This window comes from Polypterus senegalus, chromosome 16, assembly GCF_016835505.1.
Source record: "Polypterus senegalus isolate Bchr_013 chromosome 16, ASM1683550v1, whole genome shotgun sequence".
NCBI lineage: Eukaryota > Metazoa > Chordata > Cladistia > Polypteriformes > Polypteridae > Polypterus > Polypterus senegalus.
The window spans coordinates 84,493,199-84,514,063 of record NC_053169.1 but is presented as its reverse complement, the minus strand read 5'-3'; the positions used below and the strand labels follow the sequence as shown (position 1 = coordinate 84,514,063).

At 40.3% G+C, this 20,865-nt stretch overlaps 1 protein-coding gene across 8 annotated transcripts in view; it reads right to left on the bottom strand.

The window, feature by feature from the left end:
• mark1 (MAP/microtubule affinity-regulating kinase 1) overlaps window positions 1–20,865 on the bottom strand; it is a 395,537-nt gene that overhangs the window by 76,392 nt on the left and 298,280 nt on the right. For all 8 annotated transcript variants that reach the window (XM_039738976.1, XM_039738974.1, XM_039738977.1 and 5 more), the window contains one exon: window positions 2,297–2,362. In XM_039738976.1, the coding sequence (XP_039594910.1) occupies window positions 2,297–2,362 (66 nt within the window). The remainder of the gene's footprint in view (window positions 1–2,296; window positions 2,363–20,865) is intronic.

Below are 20,865 nucleotides of genomic sequence, written 5' to 3'. Positions count from 1 at the left end.
CAAGCGTGGGTTCTGTGTTCATTGATCCACAGCTGCGAATGAGAGATGGGTGTGCACATCACTCACTCGCACGTGCATAATGAACGAATTAGTGCTCCGTGGCCACACATATCCTACTGTACACTCGCACGTCTGAGCTGCACTATTTTAAAGCAAAACTACACCTGCTAAAATATGCCACAAACCTTTTACATGCCATACAACAATCAACTCCTAGTACCTTAGGTTTTGTTACTACAGAAATGTAATTTATTGCCATATAATCTACTGCAATACAACTGATTCGACATATGAAGAACCAAAAGATTTGTGTTTTGTTGGAAAACGGCATGGATGCATTTAAAGAAAATAGGCAATAAAATATACAGCTGTGCTTGAAAGGTTGTGAGCCCTTTAGAATTTTCTATATTTCTGCATAAATACGACCTAAAACATCATCAGAAGTCCTAAAATTAGATAAAGAGAAACCAGTTAAACAAATGAGACAAAAATATTATACTTGGTCATTTATTTATTAAGGAAAATGATCAAATATTACATATTTGTGAGTGGCAAAAGTATGTGAACCTTTGCTTTCAGTATCTGGTGTAACCCCATAAATTAACGTTTCCAGTAACTTTTGCTCATTCCTGCACACCGGCTTGGAGGACTTTGAGCCCATTCCTCCGTACAGAACAGCTTCACCTCTGGGATGTTGGTGGGTTTCCTCACATTAACTAATCACTTCAGGTCCTTCAACATTTTGATTGGATTAAGGTCATGGACTTTGACTTGGTAATTCCATAACATTCACTTTATTCTTCTTTAACCATTATTTGGTAGAACGACTTGTGTGCTTAGGGTCGTTGTCTCGCTGCATGACCCACCTTCTCTTGAGATTCAGTTCATGGACAGATGTCCTGACATTTTCCTTTAAAATTCTCTGATTTAATTCAGAATTCATTGTTCCATCAATGAAGGCAAGCCGTCCTGGCCCAGATGCAGCAAAACAGGCCCAAACCCTGATACTACCACCACCATGTTTCACAGATGGGATAAGGATCTTATGCTGGAATGCAGTGTTTTCCTTTCTCCAAACATAACGCTTTTCATTTAAACCAAAAAGTTCTATTTTGGTCTCATCCGTCCACAAAACGTTCTTCCACTAGCCTTCTGGTTTGTCCATGTGATCTTTAGCAAAGTGCAGACGAGCAGCAATGTTTTTTTGGAGAGCAGTGACTTTCTCCTTGCAACCCTGCCATGCACACCATTGTTGTTCAGTGTTCTCCTCATGGTGGACTCATGAACATGAACATTAGCCAATGTGAGAGAGGCCTTCAGTTGCTTAGAAGATACCCTGAGGTCCTTTGTGACCTCGCTGACTATTACACGCTTTGCTCTTGGAGTGATCTTTGTTGGTCGACCACTCCTGGGGAGGGTAACAATGGTCTTGAATTTCCTCCATTTGTACACAATCTGTCTGACTGTGGATTGGTGGAGTCCAAACTCTTTAGAGATGGTTTTGTAACCTTTTTGTGAGGTCCTCAGAAATCTCCTTTGTTCGTGCCATGATACACTTCGACAAACATGTTGTGAAGAGCAGACTTTGATAGATCCTGTTCTTTAAATAACACAAGGTGCCCACTCACACCTGACTGTCATCCCATTGATTGAAAACACCTGACATCTGACACCTCACCTTCAAACTAACTGATCATCCGTAGAGGTTCACATACTTTTGCCACTCACTAATATGTAATATTTGATCATTTTCCACAATAAATAAATGACCAAGTATAATATTTTTGTCTCATTTGTTTAACTGGTTTATCTTTATCTACTTTTAGGACTTTCAGTGAAAATCTGATGATGTTTTAGGTCATATTTAAGCAGAAATATAGAAAATTCTAAAGGGTTCACAAACTTTCAAGCACCACTGTATTGCTATAAGTTGTATCAGATCACGTCTGGTAATGTACTAGGCCTCACCTAGCCAAACAGTTAAGGATTCGTATGACATACTTGTCAAATAACATAATGCAGAAATATTAGCTTCTTAAAATGTGGCATTGCATAAATCAGTTGAAAATTGTTAGCAAAAACAATATTGTTCCTCCTATCTTTAAATTTGGTGTGTATTAAAAATATAATTATCCACTGTATACTATTGTGTTGTGAACTGTATGTTTGATATTCTTAAAATGATGCGCTTGTTCTTTAATACAGAAACGAACGGCTTCAGTCTGTAAAGCCATTTCACTTCCTCTCATGATATTATATCTCTTATGGGCCTTTGTAAAAAAATGCATTAACTTACCTCCACTGGCATATTCCATAACTAAATACAGTGTCTTCTCTGTTTCAATTACTTCAAATAATTTAACTGCAATAAAAAAGAGAGAGTGAGAGAGAAACATTAAACACAAATTTGAACGATTACAACCAAAAAAGTAAAAGAAAATTCTATGCATTTTGTTTCAAGAGCTGATTTTTTTACTCATGTCCTACTAAAGAACTCGCAATACAGTACTGGTCACTTGAATAATCACCTATTTAACTTTGTGAGGATCATCTTGCTGTTTCAGTTAGGCTTTAGTTACTAAAACGTTTCTTACTTTGGTCAAACATTTTATCACGACTTCTTGTTCTGAAAACAGCTACCATGGGAGAAGACATGTGAGGAGACATCAAGCAGTAGGTCTCTGTCATATGGTGTAGTCTGCTTCAACTGTGCCTCTCCTCTTTTATATTTTATTCTGTTTTTACTCAGAACTTGTAGAAGACGACAGCACAGTGAGGCGGTAAGTAGCATCGACCTCCCACATTCAGCAGGCTGGATCACTCTCTCCATTTCTGGGTGGATTTTTTGCCAAGTACTCCAGTTTTCCTCCCTCATTTCCAAAGTCGTGCTGATTAGTTTTAATTGTCAATTCCAAACTGGCACTTTGTCGGTGGGCGTGTGAGAAGGCCTTGCCCTAGACTGGCATCCTACATGGAGCTGTTTCTTGCCTTGTACTCCATTGTTCCCAGCACAGGCTCCGGCCTCTTGTGACTCTCAATTGGATTAAGGAGGTCTGACAGTGTTATTTATGTTACACTACGTGCACACAGTGAATGTGAAAAGTTTGCAAACCCTTAATGAAATTTCAGCAAGTTATTGATGTTAAGTCTGGAATGAAGACAAATCAAGGTACTAAAAAATGTATCATTTTTCCTTACAGTTCCTATAAATGTTAAGTATGTTCACCAAAAATAGTAAAAAGGTCTGACATGGTTTGTTTCAGTTTCTACCTTCACGTCTATGAGAGAGGTTGGCACCAGCACTGATACAACGCATTGCTGCACCCACCGCGTGACAAACCACCTCACGATCCCAAATTAGTACCCAAGTACAGCTGTGCCATCAGGTTACACCACAGATGTTCGAATGGAATGGAACAGGGTGAGTTGTTTTTTTACAGTGGCTAGAGTGCCAATCCTGCCACCAACCTCCAAGGTTTCCCTGTAAGTTGGAGGACCTGCTTGCAGGGCTGGATGCAGGTTAATGTCATCCCCAGGACAGAGCAACTGCAACTTAAGCACCTCGTTCAAGGGCCCAACAGAGTGGAATCACTTCTGCCATTTACAGGATTTGCACAGATCCCTAGCCTCAGAGCCACCACTCCGCCTTCATATCTATGAAATCTGAAATGTCAAGTGGTGGTGTGTAGATGTTTGATACCTATGGTGACCGGCCATTTGAGCACAGAATTACATGTTTAGCAGGGGCTCCAATGAAAAGATGTTTTCCTCCCAATAGAAATACTGGGAATCAGTGGATGTAAAGACTCTGTTGTCATTATATGGCCCAGCAGAGACGTCAATGTAGAAGGCCCAGCAGTGGGTGGGCAGCCAGTTGATTGAAGTCTGCAGGACTTTGACTGTGTCTGACTCTGTATGTTATCAGTGACCACGGACCCCCAGAGGTTTATTTTGTTTAGAAATGCTGGAATTTAGTTTTCCTCTCCTCCATTGCCAATAGGCTATAGTTCAACAATTAATTCTATCCATCCATTATCCAACCCGCTATATCCTAACTACAGGGTCACAGGGGTGTCCTGGAGCCAATCCCAGCCAACACAGGGCGCAAGGCAGGAAACAAACCCCGAGCAGGGTGCCAGCCCACCACAGTTCAACAATTAATTAATGGCCCTATTGTTAGGTTCCATTTCACCTGTGTGTGTACTCCTTATACAACTGGTAATATGTAAAGTCTATATTTGATTCTTTACGTGTACTCATTATACAACTGGCTATTTGTTAAGTCTGTATTTGGTTCTAAATACCGCATATACTCTCGTACAAGTTGGGCCTTGAAATCCGAAAAATCAATCATAAAATCAGACCCCGACTTATACGCCTGTTCAAAAATACGACACTTAACATTTTTTTTTTACATCTACTTGCCTCCTCCAGTCTCACATCAGTTTCTCAGACACATTGAAATCTTGTTGCAGCAGCGCAGTTACCAATTTCTTTCACCACTTCAATGACTTTTAATTTGAAACCAGCGTCATATTTTCTTCTGATCGAACGCCCCATCGTAGATAAGGGATGGTCTTATGATAAAGGTATACTAGGGTGTCAGATACAAAAAAAAACACATAACAGTGCAAATGTCGCTTCGGAATAGTTCGGGTATTACTGTGTGGTCATGTAGGCACAATACATAGAAAAAAAAAAGGCTGTGTGCTCCGTGGTTCCTCTCTCAGGTGAGTGTTAGCATATTATAATCTCTTGGAACAATAGCGTGAGTTTTCTGCATTCGACATTACGACAGACATTATAAAATACCAGAAATTATATGGTAAAATCAAGTCTTATCCGCGGGAGAACTTAAATGCGAGTATATACAGTATCAAGTTGTCATAGTGCTCTGGGGCTGTGCTCAGTGAAGAGTGCCATAAAAAACTGAAAAGCTCCTAACTCTTGCCAACGTATCCTTTGCACAAAGGCCCAAAACCAGTCTACAGTCAGCTGAGGATGGTCTACTGTTGAAGAATTAGTAAGGAATAAAAAGGCTAGTCGACAGTGGTCCGTTCTCGACACAAGTATTGGGGTTAGGCTGACAGTGGAGTGCAACTACAAATTCAAAGCAAACTGAAAAATAATTTTTCAATTACTAACCAGCATTTCCTAAAATGTTCCCCTGAACTGTAAATCAACTTGTCAAAATGCAGAAAATACTAAGAAGATTACAATATGATGCAATATGCTGTTCAGGAAAAGCCTTTCTGAAACGCTCAACCTTTTAACAAGTCCATTTTTAATGAAACATGAAGTTAAATTAGTCAGAAATAGTCATGTGATAAAATAATGGAAATAAAATCTCAATAGCACCCTCCTCCTCTATGATAATTCTTTCCGTTCATTTGGGAATGCATTCTCCGCGCACACACCTTAAATTAATGAAATGCTGTTTTCCTGCTCTACATTCTTCAAGTTGCACGAGAGTGTGAAGCGTTTATATTGATGATTTCATGCAGTCATGTGAAATAAAGTTAAGTAAACATTATGATATGTTTTTTTTCTTTTTTAACATATGTAGACATATTAAGATTTGACCTTTTCGTTAAACAATATCTTTAGGTAAAGATGTAATTGAGAAAAAGGAAAATTTGAGCTGAAATAATTTATTCAACAAAAAAAAAGAGCAGTTATGCCACATAAGCCTGTGGAACAATAAGTCCACCCTTGGCTCTGGTCTTGCCCCCTTGAGTCAGTGTTTTCTATAACTGCATCAGACTCTGAGATCGACTGGAAGAAAGTTTTACCAACCTTTTCATGTAGAGTTTTTTCAGCCGTGCAATGTTTAAGGGTTCCCTTGCATGCACATCCCATTTCAAATCCCACCACAACATCTTGGGATTCAGATCTAAGCTTTGACTTGGTCTTTTTAGAACGCTCTATTTCTTTATTTTCCGGTATTATCTGGTGGATTACCTGGTATGTTTAGGGCCATTGTCATGTTGCAAGGTTCTCTTTTGATTAAGCTTCTGATTTGACAGATGGTCTCACATTATCCTCAAGCACCTTCTGGTACAAGTCATGGTGGATTCTAAAATTGCCAGCTCCCCAGGCCCTGAAGGTGCAAAGCAACACCAAACCGTTTCTACTACCATGGTTTGTGGCTAGTATCTGGTTCTTCTAGTCAAATGCTGTCTTTGGTTTTTGCCAATCATGTCTTCTAGTACCGTGGCCAGATAAGTCTATCTATGCCTCATCTGTTCCAGAGCACATTTCTCCAGAAGTCGTGGCCTTTCTCTAGGTGTTTATGGGTAAACATTAGCCTTGCCTTGATGTTTTTTCTGGACAGCAAAGGTTCCCTTCTGGCACACCTCCCATTTAGAACTCCTTTCTAATGGCAGACTCGTGCACTTGGACAGCACCAGTAGGAGCTACCTGAAGGTCTTGTGCTGACAATCTGGGGTTATTGGAGACTTCTTTCAGCATCTTGCTTTCTGCTCACAGGATCAACTTGCTAGGGTGACCTGGCCCAGAAGTGCAAGTTGGCAGTTGTTTGAAATCTCCTCCACCTGTAGATTATCTTCCAGAGAGTGGAATGGTTGATTTCCAATTGTTTGGAGATCTTTTTAAATCCTTTTTATATATGTAACAAAGCGCAAACCAAACCAAATGTCTCAGGTTTAAGTAAGTACAGGTTTAGATATGAACCTCTGTAATGGGGTGTTAATCATTTGCACCTGATCTGCTATACCCGATTCTAATTTTAGGTATTTCAGGTGGTTATAATTGTATTAGCTTATTTACTTGTTCTATACGCAAAATGTGCATTTCTGTTTAATTAAATCATACAATGGACTGCAAAATGTTAACTGTGGCATGAATGTTGTTATATTATATCCCTTTCATCCATATATATTAAATGAACCTCAAATCTTGAAATGTCCACATGTTAAAAAAGAAAAAAAAAACATTTCATGGGGTGTGCTTACTTTTTCACATGGCTGTACCTGTGATATTTAGTAATTTTATAATAGCAAAAATATTGCCAAACAGACCTATTACTTGGTAGGTGACCTCTCTTCATTTGGTTATTAGGTGGTTTATAAGGCCTTATCCTTTCCCCAGCATACAGTTGTGCTTGAAAGTTTGTGAACCCTTTAGTAGTTTCTATATTTCTGCATAAATATGACCTAAGACATCATCAGATTTTCACTCAAGTTCTAAAAGTAGATAAAGAGAAACCAGTTAAACAAATGAGACAAAAATATTATACTTGGTCATTTATTTATTAAGGAAAATGATTGAATATTACATATTTATGAGTGGCAAAAGAATGTGAACCTCACGGATGATCAGTTAGTTTGAAGGTGAGGTGTCAGATGTCAGGTGTTTTCAATCAATGGGATGCCAATCAGGTGTGAGTGGGCACCCTGTGTCATTTCAAGAACAGGATCTATCAAAGTCTGTTCTTCACAGCACATGTTTGTTGAAGTGTATCATGACATGAACAAAGGAGATTTCTGAGGACCTCACAAAAAGAGTTGTTGATGCCCATCAGGCTGGAAAAGGTTACAAAACCATCTCTAAAGAGTTTGGACTCCACCAATCCACCGTCAGACAGACTGTGTACAAATGGAGGAAATTCAAGACCATTGTTACCCTCCCCAGGAGTGGTCGACCAACAAAGATCACTCCAAGAGCGAGGCGTGTAATAGTCGGCGAGGTCACAAAGGACCTCAGGGTAACTTCTAAGCAACTGAAGGCCTCTCTCAGATTGGTTAATGTTCATAAATCTTTAATCTCGTAGACAAACCAGAAGGCTATTGGAAGAATGTTTTGTGGACGGATGAGACCAAAATAGAACTTTTTGGTTTAAATGAAAAGCGTTATGTTTGGAGAAAGGAAAACACTGCATTCCAGCATAAGAACCTTATCCCATCTGTGAAACATGGTGGTGGTAGTATCATGGTTTGGGCCTGTTTTGCTGCATCTTGGCCAGGATGGCTTGCCGTCATTGATGGAACAATGAATTCTGAATTATATCAGAGAATTCTAAAGGAAAATGTCAGGACGTGTCCATGAACTGAATCTCAAGAGAAGGTGGGTCATGCAGCAAGACAACAACCCTAAGCACACAAGTTGTTCTACCAAAGAATGGTTAAAGAAGAATAAAGTGAATGTTTTGGAATGGCCAAGTCAAAGTCCTGACCTTAATCCAATCGAAATGTTGTAGAAGGACCTGAAGTGATTAGTTAATGTGAAGAAACCCACCAACATCCCAGAGTTGAAGCTGTTCTGTACGGAGGAATGGGCGAAAAGTCCTCCAAGCCGGTGTGCAGGAATGAGCAAAAGTTACCGGAAATGTTTAGTTGTAGTTATTTGGGGGTCACACCAGATACTGAAAGCAAAGGTTCACATACTTTTGCCACTCACAAATATGTAATATTCGATCATTTTCCTTAATAAATAAATGACCAAGTATAATATTTTAGTCTCATTTGTTTAACTGGTTTCTCTTTATCTACTTTTAGGACTTGAGTGAAATTCTGATGATGTTTTAGGTCATATTTATGCAGAAATATAGAAAATTCTAAGGGGTTCACAAACTTTCAAGCACAACTGTACATTGCAACAGTCGCTCCTTTTAAGTGAGACGCTCTACAAGGAATGTTCAAGAAATTTGTATTGATGGCATTTTGACAGACAGCGAGAAAATCAGAGTACACCAGGCATTTCAGTCATGAGGCTGGACAAGAGGTCTTTATCAAATTTATAGGAACTGGACAACAATGACAAACTGGATCAGCGTAAGGAGTGTGACTGTGTGCCATGAAGATGTTGCTTAAAAGGCACTCATTTTCCCAAGTGTCTTACTCTTGCCATCAAAAACACCTAAAATGCAACAAACCAAGAGGTCAAAACAAGAACGTTTAGTATAAAAGTGATCATATGAACATGGTACTGTAACATATTCTAAAGTCTCACATGGGCCAATGCCATTAATGAAATGCCCTTCATTAACCCAAAAAACCTGAAGGATGTGCTATCTATTGAGGAATAACAAACCTCTAAGTGCACGTGACTGGAATTACCTTTTCATGCAGAAACTGTTTTGATAGAAGCGAATGTCTGCCTAATAGCATCATTTTAACAAAGGATTACTGAGTCAGAGCAGTAGCACCTGTCACTGAATGATGGACGAGTTGTGTTGTTGCAGGATAATAACACGTACGTGCAGTAGAAGATTAAATTTACACTGAACATTGCGTGATTAAGTACTCCATAAACTTAAAAATGGTGCCAAGAGTAAAACACCAAAGGCAAGGACTGAGGGAGCAGTTTCTTGGCACGTGTTGAAGCAAAGCTTCATTCTACAAGATTTTAATACAGCAGACAAGAAGGAAGAAATAAAGCATAGAATTGGAATATTTGAAGACTTTAATCATTTTAATATAAACCCTCAGATGAACAACAATGTTTCACTAATGCAGCTTACCATTCAAATATCAAGACCATGCAGCAGATAGATCAGCCAGGCTATGATGGTGAAGGGGAAAAGTTCTCTTTTTTTTACAGATAACTATATTTTCATTGATTTTGATGAAAAGCTAGCACTGTTCTGCGGTCGGCTGGCGTCCTGCCCGGGGTTTGTTTCCTGCCTTGCGCCCTGTGTTGGCTGGGATTGGCTCCAGCAGACCCCCGTGACCCTGTAGTTAGGATATAGCGGGTTGGATAATGGATGGATGGCTAGCACTGTTGATTTGTCAGTAATACTACTGATTGACTTGTCACTCACTGGTGGACATGTGCAAATGCCATTATGAAGATTCTGAATAAAATAACACAGCTTTAACAACAGACACCACCTTTATTGTGGCTTGGGAAAGAATAATCAATTAAATATCCCGATGCTTGGGCCAAACTATTTAACTTTGCACACCACACTACAAAGCAGCGTTCATGTTTATTACTGTCGTGGGATGGACACTGAAGAATATGTGACGCTCTTCTATTTCACAGTACATTATTCTGATCTCCTGCAGGGAGCTGACTGCTCAGTGACGCTGTTGTGGGCACAAATGGCCATTTGTTCCTGGGCAGTGCTGGGGTAAGAACGGTGAGTGTGCAATCACCATCTTTGTTCACCTGGTGCAGCAAAAATCGATTCTCAAAAGCTATGGACAACAGCAGCACTGCTTTCTTTAATCTCTGGGCACAAACATAAAGGAATAACGCTGTGTGAAAATGGAAGTACAGGGTTATATAATATACAGATGACAGCAGGTATGAAAACGATATTGTGAATGCTGGAGGCACAAAAGAAAGGAAGGAAGAAAGAAAGCAATCCAGCAGTGCAGAAAACGTTACATTTTGTATTGTATCTAATAATAAGGATTCACTGGTACAGAGAAATACACCCAAAATCAAGGGCAGTGGGGGACAAGCTAATCTGCTTCTGAAGCCTGAGATGGGGTCTTCATGCACCGGGAAACAGAAACAAAGGATGCCTGTCTAATAATCAACAAGGGGCAAATGCATGTAAAAAGGGTAGAAGTCAGTGATTTCTTTGCAATTAAATGATGCTGAAAACTCCTCAAATGTGTAATGAACTCAACGGGTGCATGGGATTCACAGATGCTTAAATTTATCCTCACTTACGTAATCTGGAGATCACAAATAAGTAATGTGACCTGAAAATGTGTTAAGTAATTTTCACGTGCAGATTTGCTCATGTGACACTTACCAGTGCAGCACTCGCATCAGGACAAGCTGAAAACAAGAAAGTAAATGGGCAGGGCAGGGAAGGGGCTTACTGCCTTTCAGGACCACCTAGACAGACGCATACTGTGCTGTAATCACATCACCTTGTTTTCATCTCACAGTGCTAACAGATGTAATCTGCTGTAACACTACAATACATATGAATGCTGTATATTAAAAATGTTTAGTTATAGTACTGTGCAAATGGCTTTGGCCACCCAAAACAATCTGCTTAGCTTGACATGTTTGTTTGTTTCTTGTGGTGTATGGCCGGCCGTTCATCCCGGCCAATACCCCCAAGCCGCCAGGTGGAGCCCTCCCTGCAGTATGGAGGTGCCCCGAAGACCAGCAGGGCATCATGGATATTGGAGTCTTTACGCACAGCCCTGCTGGATACCATGGGGGCCACTAGGAGACGCTGCAGGGAGGAACGATGTTTATTTGCCATATGCCCCCAAAGTACGTCCGAGTCACATGGACAAGGGGAATGATGTGCTTCCAGGGTGAAGACAAGGACTTTTGATCTGACCCGGAAGTGATAGGAGATCACATGGACTGGGGAGTGGAATACTTCTGGGTCAGGGAATATAAAAGGACTGTGGGAGCTCCCAGACGGCGAGCTGAGCTGGGTGGAAGGGTGGCAACACGTCTGGGAGTGGAAGAATTGTTTATTGAGAAGTATTGTAGTGATTCATGAGTATTGTGGAGAGGAGGGTGCTTTGTGCACTGTGCAGTATAAATAAAGTTTACTTTTGGACTTTTATCTGGTGTCTTGGACAAGGGTTCAAGGGAGTGATAGCGTCCCCTATCTGTCACATTGTGAAAACACTATATAATTTTAGAATAAATGCAAATAAACATGACACTCTCAAACCAGCTTAATCCAATTCAGGGTCATGGGGGTGGTGGGGGCTGAAGCCCACCTGGACAGCCCTGGGCAGGTAATAGGAAACAGCTCTGGACTGGGAGCTGGTCCTTCATGGGGTCACAAATAAACATGAAATTAGATAAACGGTAACAAGAATGTGTTATTTAAAAACATACTGATATCATATGAGATGGCAGAACAACACAAGTGGTGGTTCACAAACGTCTCTGTAAGGCACCCCAATCATTTCATGCATGTGTTAAATTCCACCAAGAACACAGCTAATTTAAATAGACATTGTAGTGGTTAACCAGGCTGGGTGTCCTAATGGTGTAATTCATCAAACAAATGGCTATACTGGATGGTAATCTGATATATTGAGATTTGGAAATGATTATGCGAAAACACAGTTTTGACAGATGAAAATTAGAACTCAGGATCAATGAGCAGTAGCACGCCAGACTAGATCTTCAAGATGTGCTTTTCAAGCTGTCATAAGGCAGTGAAGAAAATCTGAGCAATCTAAAGAAGAAATCTAAAGCAGCGGTTCTCAACCTGTGGGTCGCGACCCCGTCGGGGGTCGAATGATGATTTGCCAGGGGTCGCTGCCAGGGGTCGCCCAAGACCATTGGAAATATGGGTTTTGTCTATTCTAACGTGTAAAACTTGTTATTGTACAAATTTTTCCATTGGTAGTTACTAGTTTTTTACTATAATTGTCATTCGAGGATAGATGTTGCAGACAATTGAAGCAGAATCCTTTCAAATGTTTTAATTGTCGTAACTATTATTTTTAACTGTTTACGGCGTGACTTTCTTCTTCCATTTCCAACAACATATCTTTGCGAAACAGGGTTTTCCAGCTTGTTGGTTATCAAGTCTAAATACAGAAGTAGACTTGTTGCAGAAGATGATCTTCGTTGTGCTCTTGCAAAGACTGCCCCGAGAATTTCTGATCTGGTGAGAAAGAAGCAGCCTCGACCTTCGCACTGACGTCGGCTTTTTACACGTACTGTCGCAAATATTTTGTAGCAATGTAGTTTACTGTTGTTTAATATTAAGACCCATGCTATGCCATGCTTTTCACATTTTCACATAAGTATACAACATGAATACGGTGAATACAGTTCAATACACAATGAAGAAAAACAAATAAACGTAAGTCATAGAGACAAAATTTCATTTATTTGTAATTAGAAATAAATATTTCCCAATATATAATTACATACTGTTTTTATTATGAATCACTACGCTTTAATTATGTTCAATTTGTAACAATGAAAATAAATCCTGCATATCAGATATTTACATTACGATTCATAACGGTTGCAAAATTACAGTTATGAAGTAGCAACAAAAATAATTTTACGATGGGGGTCGCCACAGCATGGGAAATTGTATTAAAGGGTCGCGGCACTAGAAAGGTTGAGAACCGCTGTTCTAAAGGAACTGGCCAAGATGAAGACAGAATACACAAAGGTGTTATCATCTGATTTATAGTACGCCTTAAGGGACTGATGGAAATCCACAGTACAATGACTGAAAGGCAATAAAGCATGCAGCAAAACAACCAGGGGCAGAAAACCTTATGGAGCAAGGAGTCCAAATTGCTGGTTAATAAAGATGGAAGTATATTAGAAGATGACTTGAAGTACATCGATGCCTGTCTGAAGACTTCCATGAAGAATGGTGGCAGCTGCGCACGGTATGGGGATGCATTTCAGCTGACAGTGCAGTGGATTTGGTCAAAACTGAAAGGGTGAGATTTCAAGTGACCATGCTATATTTTTGAACAGATGACTTATTAAAAGCTTTATCTTGCAAACATAATTTTAAGACCTACTGGAAACAGACAAGTGGAGTTGAAACAGTAACAGTATTAGCTTAGTCACCTGATTAAAGTGAAAATTAGCGTATACTGCATACATGCATTGTAATGCACATCTGACTTGATTAAAATACAGAGTGAGGCAGAAAGGACGGACGTCTTTCAAATGGCTAGAACTCACCACTAGGTGGAGAGACAGATGTGCGGTAGGTGGCGTTAGGTTCGCAAACTCTTAGCATTTTTTTATTTTCTTTTTAGTTGAAGCCATGGAGCCGTGGATGATAGAACACCGCGTTTTTGCGTACGACTGTTTTGTCAAGAACAACCAATCTAGCCCTGCTGTGCAGTTTAAGTCGATCTGCTCGGAAGCATTCTTCTGAACTTGGCCTCAGTAATCATTCGGTAAGATGTATTTTGCATTTAGACCTGCATTTCCATCCCTACAAATTGTCAAAGGCTATTTCAATATGAACTCAAATCTTTCAATAAATTTCTTTGTAAGAAAAAATTAACAATTTTGTGATTTTGTAAAAAAACGTCTGTCCTTTCTGCCTCACCCAGTAATAGTCAATTATAAAATCACACTGCAAAGTCACCAGTGTTAACTTTACTAAAAATGTTCATTTAACTCTTAAAAAGCATTTGGAAAGTACATACATAGATGTCAATTACATAGCACACGTCTGCATAACAAAGTTTAGAAAATAAGTCTGACCTAAAATATTGTCAATCATAAGCACACAAAACAAATGATGCTAACAGGAGGCTATCAACTAGTAACTTACTGGAGTTACTATTGAGCTCCACTAAAAACAATTTGTATGATTCACTGAAAAGAGTCATTAAGAAAGAATCATTCACAGATCACCCATCACAAGCTACTGTTGTGGGGACCCTTCAAGAATGTTTCAAGAAACACCTGTTTCAGGTTTTATTAGAAATCAGAAACAAAAAGTAGTGCAAAGATACTAGAGTCTGATGTCGGCACTGAAAATTTTAGTCCCGGAATGGTGAGTGGAAACCCTGCCACTAGCTGTATTTACTTAAGCGATGGGTGTGCTACCAACACTACTAGATAGATACAGTAGATAGATAGATAGATAGATAGATAGATACTTTATTAATCCCAAACTACAGAGTGTACTGAAAAATCTACAACCACTCGGCTGCCAAAAGACGAAGGATCGGAGAGGTCACAACTTTGTCTGATGTCCACGAGCCACCAACTCAATCGGTATTAAAGTTTCCAACTTCTGTCATAGCCTGTAAGGTCGCACAGGTTTGCGGCTCATTGAACCAACAGATAACAGTACGTGACTAGAATAGAGGACATGAAAAGTTGTGATTTTGGAATTTTTTATAATAATCTACTTATGGATAGATTCACGCATCAGATATGCATGTACAAATTCTAAGGACTGGCACAACATCAATTGAACTGTTTGTTGTTGTATAATGCTATACTAGTCAATAACAGATATTATTTGGCCGTATGTGCTTTGGAATGCGTTGGTATGTCAAAAGGTAGGCAGTCAATTTATCTTCTCCATTTGTAAATGGATTTAAATAGGTGTTAACAAAAACCACAAAAAAAAAAAACGCTTTTTATGACATTAGTAATTTTTTTAATGTATATTTACCAGTAATAAGAATAATTTTAAACCCACCCAAGACAAATTTAGGCCCATACTTTTATGAAATCCTGGCACCGTTACTGCTGTATTATTTATATACTGTACAGTGGGATGCAAAAGTTTGGGCAACCTTGTTAACAGTCATTATTTTCCTGTATAAATCGTTGGTTGTTACGATAATAAATGTCAGTTAAATATATCATATAGGAGACACACACAGTGATATTTGAGAAGTGAAATGAAGTTTATTGGATTTACAGAAAGTGTGCAATAATTGTTCAAACAAAATCAGGCAGGTGCATAAATTTGGGCACCGTTGTCATTTTATTGATTCCCAAACTTTTAGAACTAATTATTGGAACTCAAATTGGCTTGGTAAGCTCAGTGACCCCTGACCTACATACACAGGTGAATCCGAGTATTTAAGGGGGTCAATTGTAAGTTTCCCTCCTCCTTTAATTTTCTCTGAAGAGTAGCAACATGGGGGTCACAACACAACTCTCAAATGACCTGTAGACAAAGATTGTTCACCATCATGGTTTAGGGAAGGATACAGAAAGCTGTCCCAGAGATTGAAGCTGTCTGTTTCCACAGTTAGGAACATATTGAGGAAATGGAAGACCACAGGCTCAGTTCAAGTTAAGGCTCGAAGTGGCAGACCAAGAAAGATTTCGGATAGACAGAAGCGGCGAATGGTGAGAACAGTCAGAGTCAACCCACAGACCAGCACCAAAGACCTACAACATCATCTTGCAGCAGATGGAGTCACTGTGCATCGTTCAACCATTGCGCACTTTACACAAGGAGATGCTGTATGCGAGAGTGATGCAGAGGAAGCACAAACAGAGCCGCTTGAGGTCTGCTCAAGCACATTTGGACAAGCCAGCTTCATTTTGGAATAAGGTGCTGTGGACTGATGAAACTAAAATTGAGTTATTTGGGCATAACAAGGGCGTTATGCATGGAGGAAAAAGAACACAGCATTCCAAGAAAAACACCTGCTACCTACAGTAAAATATGGTGGTGGTTCCATCATGCTGTGGGGCTGTGTGGCCAGTGCAGGGACTGGGAATCTTGTCAAAGTTGAGGGACGCATGGATTCCACTCAGTATCAGCAGATTCTGGAGACCAATGTCCAGGAATCAGTGACAAAGCTGAAGCTGCGCCGGGGCTGGATCTTTCAACAAGACAACGACCCGAAACACTGCTCAAAATCCACTAAGGCATTCATGCAGAGGAACAAGTACAACGTTCTGGAATGGCCATCTCAGTCCCCAGACCTGAATATAATGGAAAATCTGGGGTGCGAGTTAAAGAGAGCTGTCCATGCTCAGAAGCCATCAAACCTGAATGAACTAGAGATGTTTTGTAAAGAGGAATGGTCCAAAATACCTTCAACCACAATCCAGACTCTCATTGGAACCTACAGGAAGCGTTTAGAGGCTGTAATTTCTGCAAAAGGCGGATCTACTAAATATTGATTTCATTTCTTTTTTGTGGTGCCCAAATTTATGCACCTGCCTGATTTTGTTTGAACAATTATTGCACACTTTCTGTAAATCCAATAAACTTCATTTCACTTCTCAAATATCACTGTGTGTGTCTCCTATATGATGTATTTAACTGACATTTTTTATCGTAACAACCAACGATTTATACAGGAAAATAATGACTATTAACAAGGTTGCCCAAACTTTTGCATCCCACTATATGTACACATACATACACAAACACATCTATATACTATATTTCCACATTTAATAGATATACCATACCGTATTTATTATATATGGTATACTTATTAAAATAAACAGATCTTTTTTATTTCTTAAATAATTATGCTAAGTTTAAATGGCTGAAAACTTAGCAAGTCAGATTATTAAAATAATGGAACCACCCTAAGAAAATCAGCTCTGAACACTACAAATATACAAAAATACAAATTAAAATGAATCTAAAATAATCCCTCTATCCATTATCCAACACGCTATATCCTAACTACAGGGTCACGGGGGGTCGGGCTGGAGCCAATCCCAGCCAGCACAGGGTGCAAGGCAGGAACAGACCCTGGGCAGGGCGCCAGCCTACTGCAGGGCACACCCACACACCAAGTACACACTAGGGACAATTTAGGATCGCCAATGCACCTAACCTGCATGTCTTTGGACTGTGGGAGGAAACCCACGCAGACACGGGGAGAACATGCAAACTCCACGCAGGGAGGATCCGGGAAGTGAACTCAGGTCTCCTTACAGCGAGGCAGCAGCGCTACCCACCACACCTCTGTGCCACCCTGGCTCTATAATAAAGAGTAATATTTACTTGTAATAAACTTTGCACCATATTCTGATAGGAAAGTAAAAGGCTGATTTTGAGGTTAGGATGCGGACGAGAAGAAAGGAGCTGGGGTCAAAAGACAAAAGGTCAAAAAGAAACCAATTGCCAAAAAGAAACCCAAAAAAATCTTTTGTCAAGAACAGCAAAAGGAAAAAATACCCTAATGTCTAGTAAACATCTCACACATTTGTTTTTATTTGATTCAAAAACTTCCCAAACTATTCAACCTTACAGTCAATGCAGACTGAGTGTCTAAAAAGTTAATGTTCCAAAAAATTCTGAACTTGCATCACCAGGTGAATTTTGCTCACAATAATGTTAAACAGCCACCAGTTGACTCACAATAATACTTTTTTGCACCGATGACTAACACCCTGTTATTCTGAAATCTAGAAAGCCTGGCCACATCAGACGAATGAACCTTCAAAGCTGGTATTTTCCTGAAATGCCTTTTAAACAGGTGATACTGCTGATATGCTCTGGCAATGCAAAAGGTCAAAGAAATATTGTGCTATTTATACTTGGATTCTGTAGCTGGGAATATGTGATGTGAATGTCGCGCTGTTCTGACTGTTGCGATTGGTGGCAGCTGTTTGAAGTTAATCCATTGTTCACTTCCAAGGCCAAGTCACATCCACCTGGGTTTCAGTGAGGCATAGAAAAACACTGGGGTATTACTGTTCTACATGGTAAGCACGATGAAGCTTTGTAATTTCATTAATTTTATACTTTATATAAAACTTTCCATAGGAAGTACCAGTAGCATAGGAACACAATGACTTGTGCTGCTGCCTCCCTGCTTTAGGAGACTGGATTCACATCTCAGTCTGCCCGCCCGCTGCCTGTGTCTGTTGTGATGGCCAACATGAGATCGTCAAAAGAGGGAACAGGCCTAGAAATAAGCAAAGCCAGATGAGGACTTCAACAGTCTGCATCACAACTGTTTTGAGACTTTCTCTCCAGGGATTACAGTAATCCCTCGCTATATGGCGCTTTGACTTTCGCGGCTTCACTCTATCGCGGATTTTATATGTAAGCATATCTAAATATATAACGCGGATTTTCCGCTGCTTCAAAGGGTTCTGCAGACAATGTGTCTTTTTACTTCCTGTACACGCTTCCTCAGTTGGTTTGCCCAGTTGATTTCATACAAGGGACGCTATTGGCGGACGGCTGAGAAGCTAACCAATCAGAGCACGCAGTTAAGTTCCTGTGTGCTGAATGGCTCAGCGACGGAGCGCCGAATTCGATTCCATGGCGTTAACCAGGAAGTCTCGTCTCGCTCATTCAGCATCAACGTGTTTCGCTGTGTAAAGAGTTGTGCTCTTTTGTGTTTATCTTTGTGCGTAGTCAAGTCCTTCATTAAGGCTCCAAAACGATCTGCTCCTGCTATTGCTTCAGGGTCTGTGCCCAAGCGCCAACGGAAGATGTCAACGATTGCTGAAAAGGTAAACGTTTTGGATTTGTTGAAGGAAGGGAAAAGCTACACCGCTGTAGGACGCCATTACAGCATCAATGAGACTACGATTCTTTTATTTAAAAGGAGGAAAAGAATATAAGATCTACGGCCGCAGTGTCCTTTTAACCAGGGCACAAAACGAGTTGTAAGTGGATGTAATAAGGTGGTAGTCTGGATGGAATCTGCTTTAGGGATTTGGATTGAAGACTGCCGGAAGAAGAACAACGGCGGTGCTACCGTCACCTGAAGTGGCTCCTTTAGAAGAGCTGTAACACTCTCCTTTGTTGTGCAGTAAAACTAAACTCATTGTTATCGGACAAGTCATCGTGTCATTGTTGGTGAGTAACCGTAATTAATTTTCTACTTACAGTACTTAGTACATGTACGTACGTTTAGTGTCACTGTACACACATTTACTGTATACTATTTTTCTTGCATTGTACGTATTTATTGCTGGTGGCCTGTCTATCGTAATGGCTGTAACATATGTGATATCGGAAACGCTCGATATCTTTAAAATAATATTTAGGTTTTACTGTATATAAACAGTGTGTTAATATACATAATTTCAACAAATCTTACCTAATATCTAAGAGAATTCAAAGGGATTATGCTGTATAACTCTGCGGGGAATATTTATAAACAGTGTGGGAGAGTTTCTAAGGACTTAAAATATATAAAAATAACCATACAAACATATGGTTTCTACTTCGCGGATTTTCACCTATCGCGGGGGGGTCTGGATCGAGGAGGGATTACTGTATTGTGAGAAGACAAAATAACTGAGCGGTGTAAACGTGAACCAGAAATCATAGCCAGTGCCAGGCTAAAGTCAGGAAATTGGGAAATCAAGGAGACAACAAAGGCAGCCAAAGCAAAGGGACAAGCCAGAAAACAAAGTCAAAACCAAAAAAAAAGAGACTCAAGAACAATAAACTGCACCTGACATTTGGTCTACTTAGACCAAGAAAGAAACTAACTTCCGCTAAGAAACTTGGTTTATAGTTTTCATTTATTTTTTAATTCTTTATCCAACCAAAGGATGTTTATAACTGAAACCACAGCCATATTTATACTGGAAGTACAATGAGGTCAGAACCATGACTGTCGCGGTTACGAGACATACAACAGTCGATCACAAAACAAATTGCCTCCGGTTACGTGATGCGCTAATCACATCTCATAACTAAATAAATAAAACAAAAACTTCCAAACATAACAATAAAAATCAAAAATGGGTGAAGACTTACAAAACAAATACATAAATGCACAACACCACAAAAAGCATTGAGCTGTAACAGTAACAAACTACACAAAATGGCAACAACAAGCTAGAAAATGATAAAGAACAAAATGGCACAGCAATGACACCATTAAGACAACATGAAAGTAAAACAGTGTGGCAGGCGGCTGGGGGCTGTGCCCAGCCAGGACACCGAGAAGGACTGAGAGAGGGACTATGCCTCCCCTGGACCACGAGAGGGCAGCTGCCCTGGTTTGTATGGGGGCCACGGGAACTGAGCTTGGAAGCTCAATCCTATAGGGGCCCATGGTCACTGCCAGGGGGCGCCCAGAAGACTGTGAAGCCCTGGACGTCAGCACTTCTGCCTCACCCGAAGGTGCTGGCGGAAGTATTACCAGGGACACCCGGAGTGCTTCCGGGTGGTCATGTGGCACTTCCGCCACACCAGGAAGTGCCGCAGGAAGCTCATCAGGAGGCCCCTGGAACATGTACGGGTGGGCATAAAAGAGGTTGCCTCCCTCCAGTCATCAGCTGGAGTCGGGTGTAAGAGGATGAAGCTCGGAGGAGAGGAGAGGAGGTGTGTGGTGTTATGGGTCCACAGCTCGCTTAGTAAAGGCCATTTTTTTAAATAAATAATCACCGCTCTCATGGCAGCTTAGCGAGGGGGCATTGGGCCATAGCACATCCGTGATTGTTCCCGTGATTAATATGCTGCAGCTGCTATGGCCCCTCGCTGCTTAAAAAGAAGCG